General features: G+C 51.4%; 1 protein-coding gene across 8 annotated transcripts in view; it reads right to left on the reverse strand.

The window, feature by feature from the left end:
- Positions 1 to 350: 350 nt before the first annotated feature.
- Positions 351 to 27,100, reverse strand: part of Nf1 (neurofibromin 1) — a 74,164-nt gene continuing 47,414 nt past the window's right edge. For 6 of the 8 annotated variants that reach the window (XM_077679187.1, XM_077679188.1, XM_077679184.1 and 3 more), the window contains exons 30-47: positions 25,683 to 26,041; positions 25,484 to 25,603; positions 25,308 to 25,425; positions 25,097 to 25,237; positions 24,252 to 24,475; positions 24,088 to 24,149; positions 23,873 to 24,005; positions 23,578 to 23,784; positions 23,093 to 23,219; positions 22,710 to 22,797; positions 20,401 to 20,444; positions 19,653 to 19,869; positions 17,080 to 17,245; positions 14,691 to 15,023; positions 11,212 to 11,312; positions 10,303 to 10,442; positions 10,148 to 10,194; positions 352 to 4,575 (exon numbers count right to left, since the gene is read on the reverse strand). In XM_077679187.1, coding sequence (XP_077535313.1) covers positions 4,204 to 4,575; positions 10,148 to 10,194; positions 10,303 to 10,442; positions 11,212 to 11,312; positions 14,691 to 15,023; positions 17,080 to 17,245; positions 19,653 to 19,869; positions 20,401 to 20,444; positions 22,710 to 22,797; positions 23,093 to 23,219; positions 23,578 to 23,784; positions 23,873 to 24,005; positions 24,088 to 24,149; positions 24,252 to 24,475; positions 25,097 to 25,237; positions 25,308 to 25,425; positions 25,484 to 25,603; positions 25,683 to 26,041 — 2,999 coding nt within the window. In that variant the 3' untranslated portion in view covers positions 352 to 4,203. Of the gene's footprint in view, positions 4,576 to 10,147; positions 10,195 to 10,302; positions 10,443 to 11,211; positions 11,313 to 14,690; positions 15,024 to 17,079; positions 17,246 to 19,652; positions 19,870 to 20,400; positions 20,445 to 22,709; positions 22,798 to 23,092; positions 23,220 to 23,577; positions 23,785 to 23,872; positions 24,006 to 24,087; positions 24,150 to 24,251; positions 24,476 to 25,096; positions 25,238 to 25,307; positions 25,426 to 25,483; positions 25,604 to 25,682; positions 26,042 to 27,100 lie in introns of all 8 variants that reach the window. The other 2 variants (XM_077679182.1, XM_077679181.1) reach the window with 1 other exon arrangement.

Here is a 27,100-nt window from a genome sequence, read left to right on the forward strand (position 1 = left end):
TTGTATGTAAAAGCCCAAAAGCTTTTGGGACTGTGACGTACTTCTAGTGCCCCGAATCAAAGACTCAAAGTTGGCCTACTTGCTTTCTTGATGCCGACGACGTATTACCGCTGAAAGATGGGACGCAAAATAGAAGTATACGTCCCGTTCGTACCTGGCATTTGTCCACTGTATTCCTTTTCGTGGCCCATCTCGTTCAGCGCTAAAATTACGTCTCCTACTGCCACAATGCAGTTAACGCTGCTCTCACTTCCATCTGTTCCCAGGGTGAATATGCTTTTCACCTCGTTCCTCCTCACTCCGTGACGTCAAGTCCGCTCGGCGGTCCAGATGGGAAGACTGACGACACTCAGTGGAGTGCAGTGGTGAATAGAGATATGACTTTACTTCTGATACACATCATTCAACAATACGCCATCATGAGCTGCCAAGGCGGCACACCCCGCCGGCAAGTGGCGTAGGGGGCCGACTTGTACATCACAGTTCCCCAGAGGGGGGTGAAGGGACGGGCCCAACGGGGGAGGTGCTTTGGTATTAGGCCAGGGAGGGGGAGGAGAGGGGGTGGTAGGGGGGAGGAAGGGAGGGGGGTCGCAATTATAGCCAGCACCCAGTCAAAGGGAGTGTTGCGAAAAAATAGACACTCGTGACTGCACGTATGTGCACGCACAGGGCATCACAGGAACACGAACCGGAGGTATCATCTGGTGGCACGCACGCCCATAAAAGAGACTCCTCCATCGTAGCACAAATCTTGGGGAAAAAAAAAAGTCTGAACTTTCGCAGTACATCAGCAGTCTAGCTCAATCGCGGAAACGATGGAACGTTTCGTGCAATGCAAAGTGGGAGGGTCTTCATTTTTTTTTTTTTTTTTTTTTTCAATTCGAAACAACTGGAAAGTTGTAACACCGTTCATTGACGGCTGTAATAATGCGACCTCACCACACCGTTCCCTAAACATGACGTAGCAAAATAAAGCAATTCTTGATTTAGAAGTTTACGCTGGACAACTCAAAAAGCACGCCACATGCAACGCAAGTTAAGCCAAGCAGAATAACTTATCAGAATAACTGAAAAGACAGATGCAGAGGTGCCCTTCTCCCAACTCTTTTCTTACACACGTTCAAGCAAGGCTGCGTAAAGCAATAGGCTAGCAGACAACACAACACCTCGCAAAGGGTGGGACGAAATCAGCCGTTTGCCCCAACGCCCGCTATAAAACACGGTACACAGGCATGCACATACACGCACATCAACAGGAACGAGCCTCCTCTTTTCTTCTTCCATCCCCCCTCCCCTTCCGTAGAAAGTTGTAAAAGCTAGTACCGCGCAATAAATTAGAACACTCTCTCTTGATGAACTCTCTCTCTCTCGTACACATCCATCAAGCATAGTCGAATGAGGATGCACTCCGCGGCGGTGACGATGATGACAATGGCAACAACAACAGCAACAACGGGCGAAAGTAAACGGGGGGAAGGAATGAACACCGAGGTGAGCGGCGTACAAAGCACATGGCACAACTTGCACTCGTCCAATGCGCCCAGATCGGACGTCGGTGTCGCAGTCCAGAGAACCACACGAGTTCACTTCCCGCCACCGACGGCACGCAAATGTCACCCGCACTGCACCGAACCTTTCCCGATGCAAACGTCTCGTAGCATGTAACGCGTCACAGCTTTGAACAGACGGCATGCAAATTACCGCCAACGTCTCCGTCGTCCCAAAAGTCACACGCCGTGCGTCAAAGGGTCACACAGGGTCGACCGAGTAAGAGGCCAAACCGGCAAAGCTCGTCCCGTACAACGCGACAAGCACAACAATCACATTTGTCTTAGTAGGGGAGGAAGCAGACCCTCGACAACATACATCAACGTGCCATCAGAGAGCCGTAGAAAAGCCATCTGCTGGCTGTGACTTCCTCACTCCTCTAAAACATCCACGCCACTAAAGCTGTCACGGCTGACGTAGAAACAAAGCGAAAATGCCACCTATGAAACATCACAGCATCTTTTTACACCACCTTCCTATTTGTACTCTTTGTGTTTTGTGTTTGCGTCCACTTGTGTGTGTCTGTAGATGTGCTTGCACAACACTCGCGTAGATCACCAGACCGCATGAGAATCGGCCGCGCGGAAATCCTCCAAGTCCAAACAGCAAACAAAGGGTGCGAGACACCCCGACCTACACCCACTTTCCAGAAACCACTCTCCAAGAAACCACATCACAAGCCAAGGCCACCCGTGCCGCACAAACACCACACAAACGGCTTCACCATCACCCGAGCACCTTCAGCACACCAGCTTCGATCCATTCACTATCTTCTCAAAGTGGAGTAGGAACAGCAACGGTGGATATTGATAGGCATCTTGTCGAGGCCCAAAAAATGTTCAAGCTCGTACCGCCTGCCTTCCAAGTGTAAAAAGTACCCAAGTTATGAAGCAATACTGAAGGTATGTTCACGTCTCTCGCCTCAGTTGACAGGCAACTACAGTCAAGCCAAGCCAAGCCGAGTAACTATTGAAAGTCACTGCGGCAGCCGATGAATCCTCGGATTCATCTCTGGCAAGTTCCACATCGTTGGTTCCCGTCGCAGTAAAATGGTCAACAGTGCAGACAGCCCAGGTAAATGAACATTAAATTGTGTTCTTGCGGTAAGACGCGTGACCTGTCTGCAGTGCCCACAACCTCCTCAAAGTTTCCCGCTGTCTTAGCACCCGTCCATTTCAGACGTACTTGTCCTTCGTCTACTGGTACAGGCAGAGATTGATACTGAGGTGGTAGTAATAGATACTGGGGTGGTTATAGCAACCGCGACGACCAAAGAATGTCGCTTGTGAACAAAGGGTTTGAACCAGCAGTCAGCTGAACGGGCACGATTACAACAATGAGGGCGCTGCATTCAAAAAACGTGGTGAGCGACTGTGTTGCTAAGCTTGCACCAATCTGGCCGAAGGAGGCAAGCATCTGGAAGGGTGCATCACATCCCGAGAACAGCCTATCATAGCTGCGCCCGTCATAAAGCCATCTTATAACACTTGGAGACAGCAGCGCTTGAAGCATTCCGGCAGCATGAGTGATACACTGCTCTGAAACTGCCCCACAAGATAAGCAGCCACTGCCACCCTGCCTTTCGGGGCCCCACAATTCACTGCAAAGGCATTGTTCATCGTCAGAACGATGAACAAGTGTCCTTCCTCTGTTTCTAAACTCCCAAACGTGGAAAGCAGGTTTGCAATTTCCCTCCAGGCCTGTTGCAAACCGTTTTGCATTAGAGAAAGGTGAGCGATTGTCCCGCAATTAGACCCTGTAATTATGCGCACCGATGCTTCTTCGCCTACAAATACTTTGGTTCTGTCCACTTTAAAAAGGAGTGTGCTGCAATCCACTAGACACTAGCAGACGCTGGTATGACACGTCTCTGCAGTTTAGGATTGAAGCGCTTGTTGGCGTCAGAGTAGCTGCATCTCAAACTAACTCTCTCCGACACTGGTTTGGATGGAACGTCCCCTTTCGAGGCCATTCATACAATGGTCCAGGTGCTGAGACGTGGTAATAGAATGAACGAGTAAAACCTCTCTCTCCTGCAGGTCAAGTCACAAGCCAGGCGTGGCCAATCCCTAGACGGCTCCGAGTGGGTAAGGCAAAGAAGCTGCCTGATCGATACGAGGGGTGGACGTGTGAGTGTATCAGAAAAAAATGGCACCGCCCTGACAGAACGGCATAAACACGGGTGGCCCAGACTTGGATCTCGCATCACGTCTGCCGTGGTCCCAGGCTGCTAGTGGGGAAACTAGAGCTCGACCAACCACAGCCACAGTTGAACGTTGATCTTGGTTGCCCGTCTCTGTCACAAGCGTGAAATGCGGCATCGAGGAGTGACATGAACTCAAGAGGAACCGAAAGCAGTTCCACTGGTTGCCACCATAGCAATGTCCCTCTTTGGTCACACGCTGCTTCGTCCGAGTGTGATTATGATTGGAATTCCTGGTGGGGGATGCTTCCGTCACCCCGGTGGTCTCGAAGGCTTGAAGGACAAGGCCTTCGAAGTGCCTCAAGGCGACGTCGTCGTGGCTGTTTATATACCGACAGCGGTACGTCCTCAAAAGAGGCCGCCGCCGCCAGTCGAGAGGGGGTTGTCGATCCAGCACGCGCGCCGCGTCAAGCGGCGCAGGGGAGTGTCGAGGAAGCGGCATCGGCAGCCGCTCAGTGGGAGGTGCGTCCGCTCTTGGGAGGCCCTCCCCCTCCTCCTCCGCTCCCTCCGCTGCCTCCGCCGGCCTTGCACTTGAAGCTGCGCTGCTTGGACAGCTGGGAGGCCGAGCGGGCGCGGTCGGGCGGCTGGGCGGGTCCCCCTCCGCCTCCGCCGCCCCCGTCCGAGCAGGCCCCCCCGCCCCCGTCCTTGTCCGTCGGAGAGCCCAGCGTCAGGCTGCTCATGGAGGAGGAGAGGTTGACGGCCGAGGCCACCGACAGCGTGCTCGGGTACTGGCTCAGCTCCCCCTCGTCTGCGGGCAGGCACGTCTCCACCATGGCCTCCAGGCAGTTCACAAACAGCTCCGCGTTGTCCAGGTTCGTCTGGCTCTGCGTGCAAGGTAAGGGAGAGGAAGCGATTGATTGATTGATTGTGGGGTTTAACATGCCAAAGCTGCACCTGGGATGTGAGGTGTGCTGTAGTGGAGGGCTCCAGATTAATTGTGACCACCTAAGGATCTTGACCTGCGCTGAAAGGTCGACAAACACTTTTCACCTCTATCAGAAAAGCAGCCACCATGGCTGGGAGCGAACCCACGTCCTTGTTCTCAGCAACGCAACACCACAGTCCCTGACCCACCGCAGCGGGTAGTGGGGACAATGGGACCGTCTCTCCTATGTCTCTGGACGGGGCTACACCAACAACAAAGACAAAAACAAACAAGAGAGAGAGAACGCGCCTTGCCCGGGAAGCATCCAACAGCCCGTGGTCAGTGGCCAAAGGCCATGGAGTAAGAAACAAGACAGGAGGGGGAACTTCGCTTACCGGGGTGGCCAGATAACATTACAAGCGCTTGGCTCAGGTTAAGGTAGCGGCATCTGTTGCTGGAGAAGAAATTGCGTGGCCACTACGATTGCCATTCTGCTGCGCAGCCGCGGTATTAATTGTGGCCGCTATCATTTCGTCCGTCAGGTTCGCTACCCTTTTCTTCGCCATTGCAGCTGTGAAGCTTTATAATACACGTTAGCTTTCACTGTGACATTATTTGGTCCCACACCCGGGTCCACCTAAATGAATGTGTCGCATCATATATATATATATTCCTGCACTATGCCAATAACAAACGCACAAACAAGCAGCTGTGATTATTATTCTGCCTTGTTTGAAAGCTGCCACAAAAAATTATTGCTACTGTTTGGCATTTGCTCCATTTTTTGGGAAATCTTAAGACTGGAACACAGCCATGAGTGGAAATCAGAGCTATTTAATTGCCCTTGGCAATGCAAGGCTTCTTTGAATGTTCTTTTTCCTTATTGAAAGTCCATGTAAGTGACAAAGCAGGCAGTACGAAACGATAATGCAACTATCTTCCTCCATGCGGAAAATTGTGTTACAGTTGAACATGAATATATCGAACACGGATATATCGAATTATTGTCTATATCAAACAGTGCAAACATTCCCTTGAAAATCCCATGCAAAAGTATAGGGCTATTGTGCGCGTGTATCGAACTCCTGATCACGGGCAAATTCGATATATTGAATTCCGCGCCGAAGGTGCCCCTGAAAGTTTGCTTCCTCTGATGGAGTGGAGTTGATGATAATGTTGACTCATCGCAGGAGCTGCCTGGCTTGAGGAGACAGAGGCGGCGCCCGCGGCATTATGTCACTTCGATGGCCTTCAACAGCTGTTTTCACGGTAGCCCGACGGCCAGCTCCATGATAGCTAGAACGCGGATAGTGGTTGGGGCGAAAGGACATAAAGGAGCAAAAGAAATTGACCGGAGGCACTCTTTTTCTGTGATTTAGCTGTTTGGTGGCTCGTGCAGGGGGACCGATGCGGCGTTATATGTTTGTTTTGTCCAAGGCATTCATTTCGGAGTAACGAAGGCGAGAATTCGTCGGGTGCTGGCTGCTGAAAAGATGTTGGTACAAAAGGCGTTCGGAATTCCTCGCAGTAGTTTTCAGGGCGATGCACGCATCAACGTTGACGTAAAGGCGAATGCAGCACAACCCGCCCCGGTTTTTCCGGAGCGTGTCCGGCGCAAAGCGACTTCGTTGCACACCTGCAGATGGGGGAGGTGTTTGGTTCGGATACTGAAGTTAACGGCACTCAGTGCCTAACAACGTTCCCAACCACCTACTGCAGCCGAGGTTACGTCAGCGTTATTCGCCTCTGTTGTGGCACAGTGTACAGCGTTGATTTTCTCATTTGTGCGTGTTTGTAATCTTGAATACAATTTGGTGAACTTTACGACGCAGGAGAAAAAAACAAGCGAAGCTCAACGACTTTTCAATGATAAATAAAATGCGGTGGTCATCATGCTGCGGTTCGGCTTTTCCGTGCTTTGAGGGTCAAAACGGTAAACTACCATTTTCCACGACTTCAGAAAACTTTCAGTGATGGGCGGAGTTGTCAGATAATCTTCGGATAGGCGTATTTTATATATCGAATTACCGATATATCGAATTCTTTCGCGATCCCCTTGGAGTTCGATATATCCCTGTTCGACTGTATTAGCAAGTTTGCTGTGGACAGGCTACTCGGTGAGTACAACCAAACCCCGCGATAATGAAATCCCACGAGTGAAAAACTCAGCAACGAAATATTTTTGGATCCCCGGCGAACGTCAACAAGCACATGTACTTCATATCTCGCGGCAATGAAATGTTTTTGGAAAGCAATCCCACATTTACGGTATGAAATTCGCTGCAAGTCCAGTTGGCATTCTATCTACCCATTTGAGGCTAACAGTGTTCAAAAAGTGCTCAAATGCATTTTTTTTCTGACCCAAAGTGCGTAATCTTCCGCCACAGTGCACTTGCATGGTCGCCACCAAATTTGTTTACGAAAAAGACCGCGTAGCAGGCGGCCATGGAGCACCGTGGAGGCAGCCTCACAGCGACACCCTTAGGGGACGACACTTGGTGACTCATGGCACGGCTTCGGCTACGCTAGCCAGCTACCTCTGAACAGCGCCTGTGCGTTCATTGCGTGTGTGGCAATAGGCATGTTTGCTCTCCCAATATGCCTGCCTCCGCCAGCCCAAAAGTGGAACTTTTTATCGCTACAGGATAAGGTAGCCATCATTGCCCAAGCCAGCGGCCCAGTGGAGGAAGATAGGATAGCACCGGCGAGTTTGGAACCACCTGCAGTTCGCTCTACTATTTTGAAAAACAAGGACTCCACTATTTAATGGCACACGTGTGCAAAACAAAGCAGTGATGGCTGCGCCTTTCCGCACATCAACAAAGTGGTGTTCACTTGGTTTTGTGAAGAGCGTTGGAACAACGAGATGCCACTCTCTAACAAAGTTCGCGAACAGAAGAAGCTGGACTTCACTCACATGGTCGGACATGCTCAGTGCAGAGAACCAATGGGGGAAAACGTGCAGAGAAGCAAACCCACGGGATGTTTTGGACGCATTTGGCACGATCCCGTCGTTCTTAGGCGCACACGTGGCACGACGACTAGCAACTCTGAAGTTGCTGCAAGGTAAGGCTCGCAAAGTGATATAACCCACTTCCGGAAATAAATTTTTGGTTTGCAAGCGATTTTCCTGCCGTATATATGTTTCAGCCTCACGGAATTCCCGCAAAAGCGAATTCGTTGGCTTCCCCTGTGATTTTGTTATTGCAAGGTTCGACTGTATATTCACCTGTTCCCTCTCACTGCCCATCTCAATATGCCTCGAGCGCTGCCAGCAGGGGCGCCACTGAAATCCCCCTAGTGGCCCGTTTCGAAAGCAGCTGCGCGACACTCTGGACCACTTCCCACCGCCACCGCTGCTTTTACGGCATGTTCACGACTGAGATTTACCGTTTGTATGCGTTGTAATACACATTTATATGGAGCACTGAATCTCTTTGCAAATCTGGTGAATTTACAAGAGTGTAAACATTTCTGACGCGATCTTAGTGTGGTACATTCAGCTTGTATCAGTGGCAGGTTTGTGCCACAGAGCTGCGTCGTAAAGCTGGCATATGCATGGAGCTGATTGTAGATCCACTGCCCTGAAATTTACTAACAGTGTCTCCGTAAGCAGCGTTTCCTCAAACGGTCATGTTACGGCTATACACTGTGATGTAAATCGTTTTTTTGCGCTTACATAATCAGCGGAGCCCTCATACCTGACAGCTCGCCAGTTAATTAAGCTCGCCAGTATCACACCTCAGATATTGATCCTTATTCTGGACAAGCAATGTGGCATAAATTTCACGAACATTCTACAAAATGATGGTGATAATACAAAATTATACCCGGAAATCAGCCCACGACAAAGAATTAATGCTGGGTCGTGTTGCTCTGGGGTGTTACCCGCTCGCAAACATTCATCATCAGCTACATATATTTGCCGCAAGCAGCGCGGCGACGGGCTTATAGAGTAAGCCGTGTCTATGACTAAAAACTTCTTCAAAACATCACCATATGACACAGGGAAGCTGCAGAAATTAGCACAAACTAAAATCAGAGGTCCTTATCAGATGCCACATTCTTCCAACGACACCTTTTATTTATCCTTTGGGAACTGCCTACCCTGCCGTTCAAAATGCATCTGCCGAGTGATCAGCCGTTCGTTAAATTCTAAAAGCAAAAGAAAAGTGAATGCACAGCTTGCGTGTGATTACTAAAACGTTCATTCCTTGACTTCATTCTGCATTTGGACACAGCAATAGCTACACGTCCCCTCCCCCCCATCCCCAGGTGCTGCACAATAGCTCTGCATTTCGTATCTAGTTGGGTCTGATGAGCCCTACCTTGCTTAAGTTTAGGTGAACGTCTTTAACATTTCCAAAGCTGCACTGTTTTTCTTTTTTTTTTTTCACTCTCGTACAAGTTATTCTGTTTCTTCCCCACTTTTAATTTAATATCCTGTGGTTTCGTTAACTTTCCTTGGTTCTTGCTATAATGTGTGAGTGTGCACATATCTCACACCTCAGAGCCTCATACTATGCTTAACATATTCGCGTGGCTTATAGTACTTCCTTAAAAGGCCCAAGTGGTTGTCACGTATCGGGATAATCACATCGTCGAGACAGATTTTTCTACCACGTATATATTCGAAACGAAGCCTCATTCATTGTCCGTGCAGCAAGACGAAACCAACCTCTCACTGTGCGAGAATCAGGTCTAAACAAGGCGACAATACAATTCACTTCTGCCTGACATGTTTGGAGGTGACAGTGCCAATATGCTGCTGCCATCGACAACGCCTGTAAGAGCGGTCAGGAAGCGCACAGAGCCGCGTCCCCGGATAGCCTTTGTTGGCATTCGAGCCCTCGACCAAGCCGCAGGTGTTTTTTTGAAGCGCCCTAAAAGTACCATTTGCTTACAAATGTGACCATAAAAAGTTATGTTTAGGGCACGCAAAGGCAAAAAGAGGCGAAAGAGAACCAAAACATTGCATGATCCCCTATCAGCCACCCAGCGCTCATCCCGTAGGCGGCACAGCCATCGCGAAGCTCGAAGCATGCACACTGTGTGTTGCGAATGACAGTCTGAGCTGAACACTAAGAGTTTATGAACAGGTAGTACTACTGTACAAGCTAAATACAATGAGGCTCTGACGTAAGCTGCCCGGTCCCAAGCCCTGCACGCACAGCACGTGTACGTGAAATGCCAGCTTGTGATCCTCCCAGCTCTATGATGCGTCAGGCACATTGCAAACTGCTTCATCTATGCTCTGGCCACTGCTGTACAAGGCACTCAGAACCTTCTCAAGCTGCCTTTTCTTTTTAGTGGCTTTCCGCTGGCTTTTAGAGTGGGCAAAAACAAAAACCCTCCATCCATTCCACTAAGGACAGCCTCTGTTCAAACGCCCCAAGCTAAGTAAGCCTAGACAGCTGGCGCAAAAACCCGGCTGCTCGGCAAGGGTCACACGAGAAACGACTATGCGCTTGAGTTTCGGATAGCAAATTAAAGGGCTGCAGACACACGCACACGCATGCGCTTGCACTAACCTTGGAGAAAGGTCCTGCAAACCTCCAGAGTCCCCCGAAGCCGCACGCTGTTTCATAGAGAGAGAAAAAGGGAGTGAATGAGGCTAGTGTCAACAACAACGAGGAAACAGGCAGGAAAGGAGAGAGAGAAGAGGAGAAACGGGAACAACACGCACTCTGCAGGTAGTGCAGCTGCTGCTGGCTGGAGTCCTCGCAGGCGATCATGTTCTGGATGATGCACTGCACGGCGCTCAGGATGATGTGGTCGTGGTTCTGCGACAGCACCGTCGTGATCTTGGCGTCCAGCAGGCTGTGACTGCATGGCGGTTGGGGAGACAGGAGGGGGAGGAGGGGCTCCACCTACTGCACTTAGACACATACCCCCGCCTCGCTGCTGTAGCCGGCTAAAGCTAAAGCCAGACTGGCAATCTGTGTCTGGTATTTTTTGAAAGCTGCTGACTAGAACATCGTAGCACAGCCGGACTGTACTTAGACGCGCATTCAGGAAGGAACAGAACGTGGAGAGTCAGTGTTTGATGATACAAGGCTGTGCCCGGGATGGCAAAATAAAAAATTAGGTGAGCTGGATATTACACACACGTGAACAACAAAAATTCAGCTCAAATTGGGTAGTTTTGGAGAGTAGCGAAAGCATTCAAATACTCATGGATTCACATTAAAAAAAACCTCACGACAAAAAAAAAAAAATCCCAGCTTCTCCACATGTCTACCTTCCATCTCAAGGTAATTGGAAAAGGTATGTCGGCACATCTACTCCGGGATACCTTTTTGCTGCTTTTGCAGAGTTATCTCCAAACAGTCCACAATTTTAAAGTCAAATGAATTTCATTATCTGCATATCGAGCTTCCAGAATGTGTATCTCTTATCTCTGTGTATCTCTGTATATGAATATACCTTTAAGTGTCTCGGCTGAGTTCACACTTCGTTCCACGCTTCACTCACTTCATCAAATTTTGCAATGTGACGAGGGCTGGTGGGCGAGTTTCTGACCCCATTTTTCTCTTCCCTCTCATTCACGTCATGGCTCTTCAGAAACCGTCAGAGCTGCCGCTGCCGTACTCACATGACGGGGAACACCTTGGGGAACACCACGGAGGCCTCAGCCAGATACTCGTAGAGAATGCGGGTCTCGTTCTCGTCCGTCGCAAACCGCACCAGGGTTGCCTGAAAGAGAAGAGGGGGCAGTGATTTAGGGTGGGACCACCCCTAAGTGTATTCAAGTGTGGTGCAAGAGGAATGAAGTAAGGAGGAATGAAAGCAGTCCAACTGCTCCCACTCTGATGACCGTTACGGAAAAAGTTTTCAAAACTTTCTGTACTACACTTTAGCATGCCTTAAATCCCCTCCATCATGGCCACAGACGCTTTTTTAAGTAGCGCCATTCTTTTAATAGCACCGCCGCCTAGTTTTGTGGCCACCGGATTTGGAAAACCTGTTCCCTTCCGCCTCCATTGTTTGGCGTAGGGCGAGAAGTCACACGCAGTAATTACAGCACCGCTTATGAATGCTTTCCGAACACTCTCTGGCTGTCAACGGCAACTTTCTGCACTGCAAACTAACAATGCATGTATCGGCGCGCCGCAATAACGCGGTTGCGGTAGCAAGCAGTGGCAGCTGAGCATTTGCCGACAAAGGTGTCATGGCGGCACTTCTGCTTCAGTCGCTCGTATAAAACGAGGAAATGGACGAAGCCCCTCGATCATGTTCACCATGCGGCGGACAAAAGCTCTATGGGAGGGGCTTATACACAGCTTGTGAAGTAAAGTAACAATGCAGCTCCATCCAACGCATGTACCAATGGGCCTCGATAGTACGATCGCGAAGTCGGTGGCGGAAACGCTGGCAACAGAACATGCCGGCACATCCACTTCCATAGCTTGGAGAAAAAAGGCGAAGAGCTGGTTGGCACTATTAACCAAGGCAACAGGAGAGCAGTATGGAGGGGCTTTAGCGTGCCCAAGCTCTGTCACAAAGTTGCTCAGAGCGAGACCAACAGGAAAATAATACACTGTGTTAGCAAGCTCGCTTCCCCTATGACACGGCGCTGTGTGATAGCAAAAGGCACTAGGCCGGTTCTGAGAGGTGCGACAGGGACGTTTTCAAAGGGCAAACTGCGGGAGGACCCTGCAGATCCCTAGATTACCGAGTCGACACACAGGTACTATGGCGATCACACATGTGGCGAGAGCTACAGTCACAGCTTCCAGACAACACAGAGCAGAAACAGCGCACATGCGTGTTGGGGGAAAGGGGGGGGGGGGGAGAGAGAGAGAGAGAGAGAGAGAGAGAGAGAGAGAGAGAGAGAGAGAGAGAGTTCAGAGCTCACCATGTGCATAGCGTCACCATGCAGCAGCGCGTCGTCTGATACTTGCCTGCTCCCAATGCTAAAGAAGCAGCCAACGCTGCCACTGGCCGTGAACCGCAATAATAAATACTGCGCCACTGAACAAGTTTCGTGCTTTTTCTTTCTGCATGCACACAACGACTTGATACTGGAAATCAAGACCACATCACGGTCTTTCCCCGAGATGCCCATCGGCATTCTGCCACCTTGACGTTCGCAAGCATTAACCATCCCCACGAGCTTCTGAATATATTTCATGCGCGACCACAGCAATGATTCGTACGTGCGGGTATCATCTTCGAACAAAGTTCTATCTTTGTGGGCGTAAATACGCAATAAACATTGGTAATTTTCAACATTTTACAACAGTATAGTGGGGATGGGCGCTGTTATTTTTTTCTGTGTGTTTTGATTTTATCAACAAACTGCCACTGTTTTCCGGAAGTTTCACTGCTTCAAAGCTGCTGTAAAACGGGCACGCAATCGCTCCAGCAACAGAATGGCCGTATGATCTCAACATGGCGAGGGTCCCTGAAAAAGACAGGCGCCCAATTGGCGATGTATTTTGGCATTTGCGATGGCATTTCATGCTTGCGAGCATCAAGGCAGCAGAATGGCAATATGCATTTGAGGAAAAGACGGTAACATGTTCTTGAATTCCACTACCAAATCGCTGCACCTCTGTAGAAAAAAGAAAAAAGCACTGAACTTCTTCAGAGGTGCGGTATTCATTACTGTGGTTCACGGATGCTAGCAATGCAGGCTGCTTCGTTAGTGCGGCAGAGCGCCGCTGTTAGGAAGCACTCGCAGTAGCTTGCACCACGTGCTCCCGTAATTTTCTTAAGTGTGATCCCTATAGTACACACCCAAGTTGCCCAAGACTACACCTGGACTATAAAATGCACCACTGTGGAAACGCTACTGATTAATTCAAACACCACTGTTTTTTTTTTTAATGTGTGAGTTTGCACATTTGACCCTACAATAGGCAGCCAGCGAAACTGCGACCTCACACCCAGCAGTGTGGCATGTCAGCCACCACCGAGCCTATGCAGCGAGTATACAACCGAGCACCTGTGCGAAAGCAAGCTGCAAGACAACTGCTCTTCAATTATGAAGCATAACAAGGCCATCTGATTGCATCGTCCCGTGTTGGAGGAAAGTAGTGAGCCGGAGAAAGTAGTCTCGGTACCTTAGTTGGAGCTTCCGTTCTTTTCACTAAGTTGACGAGATTTTTCAGAACCGGTAATAGCAACGACCCTGCCCTAAAGCAGGCAGCGACTGCTAAGTGCTCCTGGCGAGGTGCTGGAAAAGTCTCAGCCGGAGTTCTCGAAAGTGCCAAACGTTTGAGAAGGATACAATGCCTTGGCTCTTTATATATGGATATTGCCACGACTCATGCGTCACATGAACTTGAAATTTACTGCCACAACCATGGGCAAGCAGCTGAACAGTGCTATTGTAATCGCGCATAACCCCAATGGTGGGCTCTCGCACAAGAGAAGCTCAGGTGAAGACAAAGAAGAGGCACAGTTCGAACAGGGCAAAAAACAGGAGTGAGGAACTCAAAGAGACTGGGAGCAGTTAGGTAAGCCTCTTCCTTCTGTTTGTCTGTGTAAATAAACGATTATATCTGTGCTGTTATAACAACTGTGACAATATGTGGCCTGTGCTTCAATTCACACCTACTTTGATCCAATATAGACACATTTGCAGTTGAAAGGCTTTTAAAGCAGATGCGCGGCCATGAAAAAGAAGACCGGGGGGAGGCTTTTCCACACACCCTGACAGCTTCAGCTTGCCTGTAAAAACAGGAAGCAATCTGACCACCTGCTGAAATGTCTGCACATCCCTGGGAAGAGCAGGAGGCAGAGGGATGGTGAGGACGACAGTGATGAGAGGCATGAGGATGGATGACGGTGGGGAAGATGAGGAGGAGGGAGAGCATAAGGACTGATGCTGGTGAGGAAGATGAGGAGAAAGGGGAGCATAGGATAGACGATGGTGAAGGAAGATGACAAGGAGGTGGAGGAGCATGAGGATGGATGATGGTGAGGAAGACGAGGAGCAAGGGGAGCAGGAAGATGAACAATGGTGAGGATGACAGTGATGATGACAGGGAAGAAGGTTCTGGTGTGGATGACGAGGATGACAATGAGGATGGCGAACGATGAGCGGGAGAAGGGGGTGGCACCCACCAGCACAGTGAGCACCAGGGCCTGGGTGGGGAAGTCGGTGAGCACGTCCGGGTCGAGCAGCACGTTGTCCTCGTTGGAGACGGAGACGCGCGACGAGCGGGGTCCCCCCGCCAGGGCCCCCTCGTCCTCCCCCTCCTCGCCTGCCCCCGGGGGGGCTGTGCCCGGGGGGCCCTTCTGGGAGCGGGGTGTGGGCATGGAGCTGCTGCGCTGCGTGCGGAACAGCGGACGCCCGCCCTCCCCGCCCGCCGCCGTGTCCAGGCTGCGCCAGAACTTGGGGTCCTTGGAGGACGGGGGGCCGCCCCCCGCTGGGGTGGCCCCACCACTGCCCCCACCCTGCACCAGGGGAGGAAGAAACGGGACAGGGCAACACTCAACATTCACCCCCAACTCTCTGTAATGCGAGACCCCCTCATGGTCTTCAGCTCCCCACAAAGCTCCTCTCTCTGACACCTCAGGTAGCAGGCCAAACGGTCATTTCAAATTTAGACTTCTCAAGAGGAGGCAGACGAAACATATTCCATGCTGCATGGTTGAGCTGGGAGGAGCCAGGAAGTAAGAGCGTGTGTGCCTGGCAAGTGCACCGCCAAAGCAGGTTGCAATGCATGCCAAGTATCCGAGCTGAAAAGCTTCTCTCTCTGAAATGATGGGAGAGTGACTGCTGGCCGCTGTTATTTTATTACCAAGATGGATTCTAAGTAATGCTTCACAGCTCACTGCATCACTGTTCACTGGCTAGCATGCAGACAGATAAGAAAGCAGGCATGGAACAGTAGACAACACCAGGCTGTGTAATGCAGCCTATTAAAGATATGATAATCTTTCTTGGGCTACCTTAAACCCAGAAATTTTGGTCTGTCTGTCTGTCTGTCTGTGACTCGATTCAGCCACCTGGCCAAAGTGAAAGAAAGTCCGCGCAATAGTCTTATATACTCGCAGCGAAATCTAAGCGTCTAAGTCCGGTTTATATGTTCATACTTGTCAACATCGTTGAACAAAAACAAGACATTACTCAAATATATGGCAGCAAAATACACAAGGGATATTTACAAGGTTCCTTTATAAAAAAATTCATAGATACTTGATTTTTGCGAAATGAAATACTACATCTACTGCAAGAAAAAAAACTCACACTGTTGCTTGCTGTCGCCCGCGCCACTATGGCTTGTGCGGCACTTTAAGAATTCAAGCGGCAACATTTACGAAAGGTTTCACTTAGATAGGTTTCACGTTCCCCTGGGAACGCACACGGAGTAGGGAAACTTGGTTCTATAAACGTTGTAGTAGGGCGGTTCAATTCACACGCATCTCCGCCGTACGGCAGCACTGGCATCGAGGCACCCAGCCTGGAGCAGTGGAACACGGTAAATATAAATTGACTTGGGCAAACATTTAGCATGTTTACTTTGGGAGGAGGAGCGCGATGCAAGAGGAACAGCACGAGGGGTGAGTGGGAAAGCGAAGGGAGGCATTTACTCGGCAAATGTCGACAAAGACCATCGTCTTTTGTCGACATTTGTGAAGAAAGGAGCACATACGCGGCCAATTTTTAATAATAGCTGCAAACACCAAAAGGATGATTGAGTGTTTAAGGGGAAAATGATTTGCACGCTCATTTTGCATTCAGTGTATTGGGTGCAATGAGGAAAATACTCGTCTCACAATTTTTACCAGGTGGCAGTTATCAATAACGTATTGGCTGAGAGGAGTGTCGCTGTTGTGAACATGGGGCGACATATGTCACAAGACTATTCAGTGATGGCTCCTCCTCCCCACGATCGTGACAACCACGTCACAGAGTCTCAGCCTGCTGCGCACAAGTTAGCGATCTAGATCACCGAGATATTGTCACCAGCATGTGTGCTCGCACATTACCCACACCGCTTCGAGCTACAAAGCCTGTTTGCAGCTGAAATGCTGCAGGCAGCCTGCTTACCGAGGGGTGAGGAACTGGCTGGTGCGTTCAGCCAACTCCCTTGTATGGCCTCAGCCACTTCAAATGCTAGGGTCAGTGATGTGATGCTTGTGGGGTTTCACTCACCGAAGCTACACCGTGGCTATGGGGGCCTGGGTAGTGGAGGGCTCTAAATTAATTTCGACCACATGAAGTAGATCTTCAACAGGGTGTGCCACAATGTCGACACCTTTTGCTTTCTGCCTCCATCTCGAAAGCGGCCATCATGGCCAGGATCAAACCCACATCCTTGGGCACAGCAGCACAATGCCTTAGTCATTGAGTCACCGTGGCTGGTAAAGGTCAGTGATGTGTATATGTCCTGAGAATCGGATGACATCTGTTGATGAGGAAAGCGCTGTCATGTACCGCTGCCCCCTCCGTGGTCGTCCTGACCGGAAACTGGAGCAGAGGGAGAGAAGGGAGATGGGGCCGCACCTGGTGCTGCTGCTGCTGCTGCTGCTGGGGTGCGGTGGCGGACTTGGCGAGGCGTGCCTGGGCCAGGGCGTTCTGGTCCAGCAGGTCCCAGGACTTCTGCCGCCGGCCCCCCTGCTGCTGGCTGCTGCCCAGCGGAGGGTGCAGCTGGTTGGCACTGCTGCTGCCCCTGCAGCAACCACCACGGGAGACCCTCAGCCCCCCACCAAGTCTGGCACTCCTGCGAGCCATTCTTTGCAGCACTGGCTTACACCTCTTTGCGGTACCCAAAGCGAACACCACGGCCACCGAGTCGATAAGAGCTTCAAGCAGCCCTTACTAGATAGGGCACCCACCTGAGGATCATGGATGGGAGTGAAAAAACATTGGACCTGTCCGCACTGGCTGAAGTTTCTGTCAGCTCCCCTTTCGGTCAGCCATTCCCTCGTTGAACTACCTGTTATGCCCTCCTGACATTGCCTCATCTTATAAATTTGAACCCACACATCTCACTGCCCAGGAGAGCAATGGGCAAGGCCTGAGGCACTGTCGTAAAGCAGCTGCTTTCCCTGCAAGTGGCGGATGACAATATGCCATTTGTCAGCACAAGCTGTGCAGGGAGCTTGGGATTTGCCAGCCGCTGAATAGCCAGGCAAATTTTCACCTATTGGAGCCTGTATTCCGCTACACTTACGACACTTTCATGCCAACTTGCACTCTTCATGCAAAACACCGGAGCTCTGCCCCCTGCCAAGCTGGTGACCCCCTCCTTAGTCGAAATACTGCACCAACAGCAGGAACAGTCATTCGTCAACACAAGCAATTGGTCAAGAAGCTCTAGATGTGAACCATGGACAGCCAGAGGGAGGCCATGCATTGCAATGTGCAACATAAGGCCCATCAGTACATGCCATAATCCTGAACCACATATTAGCCATGACACTTGTGTAGAAAATGGCGACCAACTACCCTCCAGGCAAGAAGAAGCCCCCTGCGACCAAGCCTGGCGACAGGAAGGGCCAAACTGAGCAACTCCCTGCCCTTGGTCTTCGGAAGCAATATGCCTTGAAAGCAAGTTGTTCCCACCTACCGACAGCACGTGGCGCTGCAGAAACACTACTCGCATAATGCTCACACCCCTAATGTGAGCTGCCAAAACTTGGACTTTTTGTTTCCTCGCATAATAATCCTCACACCCTCAAAACTACAACGTTGAAATTCGTCTGCTCGCAAAACCCGCATGATGCACGCGCTCACCACCCCTCCGTTAGGCGGAGAGCGCGGTGTATCCAGGTGTGCCAGGTGCCTCTCTCAGACGCTACTCACCCTGTCGTTAAGCCGGTTTCACGTGCGTGCCACTAGGCGGCGTTCGCGCAGCCCGCAGCCATCCCTTCGCAGGAGGAGCAGCAGTCAGTCTGATCAGTTGTCAAGAGCTAGCTTTCCCCCTTTTCAAGAAGTTTTTCATCGCTTTTTTTCTTGCTGGTTTTGGTACTGCTCCGCCATGGGGCGGTACGCCGGATATACAGCCACTTTCAAGCTGAAAGCTATTGAATACGCGATACAAAGCACGGCAACCGCGCTGCAAGTAGGCACTGCGGCGTTAACGAGTTCAGCGTGCGCTGCTAGAGACGGCCGCACAAGGAACTGAAGGCGACCAACAGGACGGGCACAGTTAAAGGAGCTGTGCGCTGAGCTAGCCGTCATTCCAAACATCCACGCTGCAGCCTTTGGATGTGTCTTTGAACAAGCCGTTCAAAGATAATGTTCGAAGGCTGTATGCAGAGTGGATGGCCAAAGGCCAGCATGCTGTGACGCCAGCGGCAAGATAAAGAGAGCGTCAGTAGAGCTGCTGTACAGCTGCATATCGGAAGCGTGGGGAATGATCGACGCAGACGCCGTCGTCAAAAGCTTCAAGACGGGCATATCGAATGCCCTGGATGCAACTGAAGACCACTTGGCGTGGGATGAAGACGAGGCCACCGAAGATATGAATTGAATTCAGAGGTGACGACGAGGCAACTGCCAGCGATTTTAGCAGCACTCACTTGGGCTAGGGCTGCTCCCACCTGGGCCCCCCACCACCAAATGCGGGATGGTGACATTGGGTGGCGGCTGGCCGCAACAAATAAAATTTTGTGCTTCGCTGTCAACCGTGTACTTTTTATTTTGAACGTAAGACCTCCTTGGAAATGTCTTGGTTATGTAAAATACCTATTGAAGTCTTCTTCAGGCTCATTTTTACCACTCGAAAAATTGTTTTCCCCACATAATTATCGTGCCCCCTAACTTTACACCCATTTTTCTGGAAAAAAAAAGAAGTTCAAGAATTACGCCAGTAAATACAGTAGTTTTCTGACATCCCCTGTAAGAGGCCCTGAAACCTTGACAAATGACATCATGCGAAAACTGTGGCTTGAGTTGGAAGGCCTCATAAAGTACCCGACACATCTGCACACCATATAGCACAAAGAGCTCTAAAGTACTTTTTTTTTTTTTGCTCTGCCGAAACCGTACTTGTCTGGCCAGCAGCGACCACAAAGTTTACAAGCTCGCTGTCGGCAATAAAAAAAAACGTGCCCACGCAGAGTGGTGCTCACCCAGCGGGCATGAGGGAAGTGGGTGGGCTGGGTGCCACCCCTGATGAGGGTGAGGAGGCAATGTTGGCCGCGGAGGACGGGTGGGCGGTGGCCGCTGCAAGGGAGCCCGGCACGGGGCTGGGCGGGGTGCGTGCCAGGGCCTCCGAGGCCACCCGGGTGGCCACCCGGTGCTTCAAGTGGCACCGGCTGCGAACTTCCTCCGACACCGACACCAGCGCTGCAACAGAGAACAAGACAGGAGGGAAGGCAGCAACACTTAGAAGAGGAGGGAGAGAATTTTGCAGTGTAGAAGAGTCGACACCCGGGCTACTTGGTACTGCACGTTGGCCTGGATCTGGAGCTGCTCGAGAGCGCTAGTTTGAATGAAGATGTTCAAGAAACTTCTATGGCTGGTTAGACCCCCGCCTCTCCTCTTGCTGCAAGGACTTATCGTCTGTCCAACCAACAAGAAAGGCACTAAGGAAGCACATGGTACGCCGGCTTTGGCAAGCTTACTTGCATGGTGGAATTCGTGGCCACACAGCGAAGACAGCTGGGCATTTATTTCTGACCTGGCTACACACAAACCCTACCCACTGCACAGTCATTGCTGTTGAACAAAGCTGGTCAACGCAATGATAGTGCTTCATCTGGTCACATAAATACTTTCTTTTTCACTGTACAAGACATCGTGAATCTGACACCACTGACAAAATAAAAATGAAAACATTTACAGTGCCAATCAAAACAAATGGTAAATGTCTCTCACCAGCCAGGTAGGCTACGCTCTCCGGTGTGACTTCAAACTTGTCCCTGCAATGACAACGGCACAAAACTGTCAGCACTAGGGGCCAGCAACTGGGCAAATGGAGAAACATGCACCAAAGCGCCACGAAACAACCACCATGCTGCATTTGGAACTTCCCCGAGACCGCATTTTCCATTTATATCTCACGGCCTAATCTTAAAGGCGGATAATTCCTTCTTAAGACTCCTTGTAGCTCAGTTGGTAGAGGGACAAACATGCAGCGGGCGCACTCTCCACCAGCCAGGACAAGTTTCCCTCGATCTGCACAGCTTTCCAAGCATGCACTGGTCTTATTTGCATGGCTGCAGCTAGGTTGATAACAGCTAGTTGTTCCCTCATGTTACACGGTCTACTGCACTGCCTTTGCATGCATCACTGCACTGGAGAGGAACAACTGCTAATTCAGAAGGATTTGGGTGCATAAATTAAAACACGGGAGCAGCCAGACAGGAATGTGGTGAACTCCCTTCCCACCAAAGGGAACTTGCCTGGCCTTGTGTGCTCATGTTCAGCCATTCTAGGTACACGGTTGCAAAAAATTGGCGGCGGTGCAAACATTCAGAATTTCCAACATGGATCAAATACCACGTACCCCGAAGGTACATCCCCTAACCTTACGACGACCCTCTTCTTATGAAGGATAACCACAGCCCAGGAAAACTACCCATAGAAATAATGCATTAAACACACACCGATTATACAATGCTCCGGTGCTTGGGGTCTGCTTCATACGATAGACACTCGCGGGGACAAACCGACGTCTTTCCCATCTTTTACACCACTTCGCCACCCCGTCCCGACCTTTGTTTACCCTTAAAGGAGCCATGAAGACAAAATACAAGTTGGGTGTATTAGAAAGACTGCTTAGTCCCGATAAGAATGATACCAATATCATCACAATTTTCGAACAAATAACAGAGATATTAAAGAAAACGTGTGAAGCAGTCGCGACCCCCTAGCCGATTTCCCGCAACTTTTCTATGACGTCACGGAACCTCGTTTGTGCAATTGGCGGCCACCTAACGGACCTGTCGCGACGACACATGACTGGACGTCTGTAATGGGGCCTCTAGTTCCATTTGACCGTACACTTGAATGCTAACGTGCAGTTAATGCACTCAAAATTATGTTTTATTGTTGGCCCGTATGACGTCATTCTTGCTCATAACACATGGCGCAAAATTTGAAAGTTTTTAAATACTTCTTGCTTTTTTTTTTTGTTAAAAAAGCATCTTTTGTGGCTGTAATGGAGCTGAGTGAGATACTGAATCCTAGTTCTTTCAAATTAAACGAAGTTGTATTTTCTCTTCATGGCTCCTTTAACCCGCCTTAGATGCTGGTTGATGTGCAAAGGTCCGCAGGTGGGCCACACCACTTGCTGAATAGACGCAAGCAATCAGGTGGGTACTGGTGGGCGGGAGTTAACCTGCGACGGCCCAACGCACCAGCAGAACGGCAACGCACCAACCGCAAGAAGTTAAGGTCCAGGTAGCCGGCACACCGCGAATTTGAAGCTCCCATCAAGACGACGAATGTGAAAACACATACGACGCAACCCCACAGCGATGAGTGAACACCCCCTTTCCTGGCCCGCCCGCCCGATCCAAGTTTCTTCCTTTCCCAATGCTCTCTCTTCCCACCTGTCAGTTCTCTGCTTATCAGTGTGTTTTGCTCGATTCCTTTCTCTCCCACTTTTTCGCTCATCTTCGCGTAGTACTATTGTCCGTTTCACTCGGCCTGGGCAGTTTCCCACTCTCGCCTTTTCCCCTCTCAATTTTCTCGGCTGTGCCAACCTTCTCGGCTTATCTCGCGCGTTCGAGGCGCAGGACTGTGGGCTAGCGCCGGACAGCACGGGGGTCACGTGGCGCATGGCTGGCGGGCTAGCGCCGATGCCGTAGAGGGGAGGGAGGCACAAAATAGGAATTTCATTTTTTTTTAGAAACTTGGGATTTTAGCTAAAGGTTTGCAAAAAACATGAGAATGCGCTAAATATAGCAGTTTGAGCAAGTTCATAGCCCACCTGTGTCGCGCAAGGCCGCCTATAGGTTGGCATTCACCCCGTACCCCGGTCATACAACGCTTTCACGCGGTCCCTTGACAGTCGTATTAGTCGTTATTTTATTTTTTACTGTTTATGTGACTTAATTTGATAGCTTTATTTGTCGTCAGCAAGTTGTTCAAGCGACTGAATTGACGAAAGCAGTCTAAAAACTTTACAAATGCATACAGAGCGAGCATCCCCTGTCTCTGCCGAAAAGGGAAGAACTGACCTCTTGTGTGGTTTGGCCACGATGCCCAGGAGCATGCTGAGCACCCGCCCAGTCCGGGATACCGTGGTGGGCGTGGGGTGCCTGAAACCTGCACCGTGGGGGACAGGGGACAGAAGAGGCCCGACTGTAGTGCACTGGTAAGGAAGACTAGCCGAGGGACACAACAGAGTCGGCAACGCTCTCTTTTGCAGGCCGAAGACTAAGAATGCCAAGCATAGTGCGACTCTTCTACTACTTTTATCCTGGAATGCGACCTCCGATAGCAGGTGCCTCTCCCCAGGCTACCAGCCAGACTGTCGTCTTGTGTATGCCTGTGTATGCAAAGATTCATGACCGTGACTCCACCACCCCTTCTGGGAGAGAGCCCCCTGCTCCTCACCCACCTTTGAGCAGGTGGCCGACGAGGGCAAAGTGGAAGCTGGAGTTGAAGCTGAGCCCCACCGAGTGGTCCAGCTGCTTGAAGTGCCACTCCAGGGGCTCCCGCGTGCCCATCATGATGTGCCGCAGGGTCTGCACCGCATGGGGGAGGGGGGAGAAGAGAAAGTGCCCCCTTTATGCGGGATAGTTTCAATTGAGGGCACTCTTACTTAAATGTACACCCCACAAGGGACCCCTACGCGGCTGATGCTGCTGCTGTAAAAGAGAGGCAGGTGACCAAGCCTGACACAGACGGGGAGCATACTTGGGAAGGCTCATTCCAAGGCGTTTAAAGAGAAACCCCCCAGCCGTCTCGACACAAAGCCATGCGGGACATCGAGCTGTTCGCAAACAATGCCTGCAGTAAGTGGGGGCTACACACAGTCCAAAGGGGGGAGCGGGAAAGGAGGCACAGAGGTATAGTCAGCAGACAGCGAGCGGCAGTACGCACGGTCGAGCCCTCGAAGGTGCCCTGCGAGTCGAGGGTGTGCAGGTTCTGCTCGAGCAGGGCCAGGCCCGAGGCGTACAGGGCCATCTCGTCCAGCTGCAGCACCGAGATGGCCACCCAGAAGAGGGCCCGGTGGATGGGCGACTCGGGCCGCAGCAGGGGCTGCAGCCGCGTCAAGCCCATGATGATGGCGTCGATCAGCTGCAGGTCCTGCAGTGGGAGGAGGAGGTACACGGTGTAAGAGGAGGAGAGCACGGGGAGACACGGGGGCGGGGAAAGGAAGGAAGGAGGGACGTGCCTGGAAGGCCTCGAGGGCCTTGACGAGGACGCGCAGCAGCTGCTTGGCCTCCTGGTCCGTCACCCCCTTGCTGATGCAGCCAAACACAATCAGCGCCCGCGGCTGCAGGGCCGGGTTGTAGCGGAAGGCAAAGCTGCGGGGACGACAAGAAAAGAGGTGCGGAGAAGAGAAATCAGTCACTCTCTCTTCACTCTCCCTCTCCCCTTCTTCCTCACCTCTTGGCCAGTGCCGTCCACTGGGAGAGCCAGTCGCAGCTGGGGATGTTCTTCATGCACGCCTGCACGCACACGCACGCACACGGGAGGGGGATCATCACAAGAGGGCAACACACAGGGGACCCTATGTACCGAGTGGGTCGTCCACGCAGGGAGATTCTTACCTCCATGATCTCGAGCAGGGCGTCGGTGATGATCTCGAGGTAGGCCAGGGGCATGCGCTCCTGGTCGGGGGCCCCGCAGGCGAAGGAGCGGTCCAGCAGGGCGTGCCGGCAGTTGGACCGGAAGGCCGTCACGGCCGTCGACTTGACCTTGCCGATGCCGAACAGCAGGTAGAACTTGGCCAGCGAGAACTCGTCCAGGCTCAGCCGAAGCACCCGCTGGGTGTCTGTGCACCGACGGGAGAACCTCATTAAAGGTTGAGCAGGGTCCCGGAACTCCAGCTAACAAAAACTGAAACCAGTTCCACCCACATCTTCCCAAAACAGCGCAGCTCTGATTCTCTTGTGCCAGCTCGAACACCAATGGCCACTCATCTGAGAACGGCAGCGCAGTTGCTGTGCAACTTCTACGGTTCCCAAAACGAATGGGCAGCTAAGCACTAGCAGCGGGACTCCCCTCCCCCTCCCTGAGAGGGAGGGAGAGGAACCCACCCCTGCGAAACCACTACGCCCCCTATCGGTGGGTCTGGAAACCGGCTTTTGCAAGGCCACCAGCTGGTCTGGGAATGTGGTCCTACCCGTGTGACACACGACCTACAGCAGACAGACAAGAAGACTCAACCTACAACAACTCCGCTGTTAAAAGGGCACTGCCTCCTACCCCTGCGTGACGCAAAACCTTCAGTAGACGGACAAAAAGGCTTAACCTACAACAGCTCCACTGTTAAAAGGGCACTGTCACCTATTATGGTGTGGCTCTTACCTCTGGATACGCACAGGCAAAGCACGAATAACAAGAAAGGAATAACGACTGAGATACCACAGCTAGAGAGAGCGAGAGAGCTCACCGTTGAAGGAGGGCTTGGTGCAGGTGCACAGCGAGTGAATGATGTTGATCACCAGGCCGTGCACGGAGGCCCGCAGGGAGACAGGCCCCGTGTGCACCAGCAGCGTCACGATGTGGAACAGGTACGGCAGGTGGCTGGCCACTGTGCATGGACACACGGACACCACGTCAAGGGTGGCCTGCTCGATGGAGAGGCCACCACCAAGGCTCACCGTCCAGGGAGTTGTTGAAGGACAACATGAGCAGGTAGCGGGCCAGGATGGCGATGTCGTCCCACATCAGGTGCTGCTCCAGGGTGGGCGTCGGAGAGGTGCACGTCTTCTCAATCACCTGGGTACAAGCAGAGGCATCACCAAAGGCCCCCTCCTTTCGAAGGTCACTCACGCACCCTGCACAGGCGGCTTATCACTTTCATGGCCACTAGCTGGACGTTGGAGGAGGCCAGGGCCACGGCCGTGTCAGCCATGATCTCGGCCTGGGCCGATCCCAGGCCTCCGGTGACGCTCCTCTGCGAGGGGACGGCAAGGGACGTTGAGAGAGAGGGAGGGACGGGGAGGAGGAGGGGAAAGGGAGGAGGCAGGCCCCACCTTGATGAAGCTGTCGAGCACCATGTCGAGCAGGTCGGACACCTGGCCGATCTTGCCCCAGATCTTGGCCTGGACGGAGGGGTACATCTCGACCTCCTCGATGGTGAGCGTGATGAGCTTGTCCAGGATGGTGGCTACCCGCTGGCGCTTGCTGTCGTCCGAGTGCTTGCAGAAGCGCGTCAGGTTGGGCAGCCACGGGGTCATGTACTCCAGGCACAGGTGCTTCAGCTCGATGGAGGACGCCCGGAAGCCCTGGATGCACTCCTCCAGGAACTCCAGCGTCAGGTGCGACGCGTTGGTCGCCAGCTTGTCGCTGATCTGCTTGATGAAGATGGTGTTGTTCGACGGGATGCACAGCCCTGCACAAAAGACAGGCAGGCACAGGCTTCAACTGACCAAAAAGGGACGGCCAAGATGACAAGGCAGGAGCTGCGCAACTCTAACGGAACTCTAGCGGAGCTTTGTGGACTTCAGTTCATCTATAATGGATGGCAGAGAACATGAGCTGTTTGAAACCCCCACGGTCATCTCTGGTCTGCAATGTACATCAACTTCCACAATTCCGACTTTCACCCATTCACGGTTAGTATGTGGAATTCACATTTTCAAGCAGGTTGTATAAAGATTACGCTAAGTCTTGAGGGCACACCAGTGTGCCGTCATAGCTGACATCAGCAAACTGGCAGTAAAGATGGTGCGAGGGAGACGGCAATTATGTAACATAACTTTTTTTCATTAAAAAGATCCCGCAAGCCAGGTGAAAAAAAAAACATGTAGACTATGCATCCTAGACTTCAGCCTGGTAAGATAATTAAACAGCAGTAACGACTACCTTTTGTGCTTGTTTAAAGGAGTACTGACATGAAATTTCAAAGCTGAGGTAACTATGTAGAAAGCTTTGTTTGCATGTGAAGATATCTTCCAGGAAATTTCAATCGTAACCGTTCAGTATAATGTGTTTTATCTTTGCACACATGAGAAAGCTCAGAGTGGATACCGTTTCGACATTGGCATCAGCATGACACATTAAATGCTTTGTCCCAAACTGCCAACATCCGCGCTCCCATGATGTATACAACAAAGCGCTGGCTGGTGTTAGCGCGCACTGCTCCGGTTTGTGCATCACGTCACAGTTTTAGGACTGATACCATGCTGCTCGGCCACGTACAGCGAGAACAGTGATGTCAAGAGCGCCCTCCCATCATAACGGCCGCCTTCAGTGTTTCATCGAAACCGAAACTGATATGAATAAACGAGGCTGCAAATAATCATTCAGCCTGCAATAGGCCATCTAATGTGCCATTCCATGATTACTGGGCTGGCAGGCACCCACAGCAGCGGAAAAAACGGAACACAAAAATTTCGTGTCAGTGAACCCTTGAAGCAATCAATCATGGGGACGCACACTGTCTACAGTC

The sequence above is a fragment of the Haemaphysalis longicornis genome, unplaced genomic scaffold (assembly GCF_048455015.1).
Source record: "Haemaphysalis longicornis isolate Haplotype H1 unplaced genomic scaffold, Haemaphysalis longicornis Haplotype H1 scaffold_7, whole genome shotgun sequence".
In the NCBI taxonomy this organism is placed as follows: Eukaryota; Metazoa; Arthropoda; class Arachnida; order Ixodida; family Ixodidae; genus Haemaphysalis; species Haemaphysalis longicornis.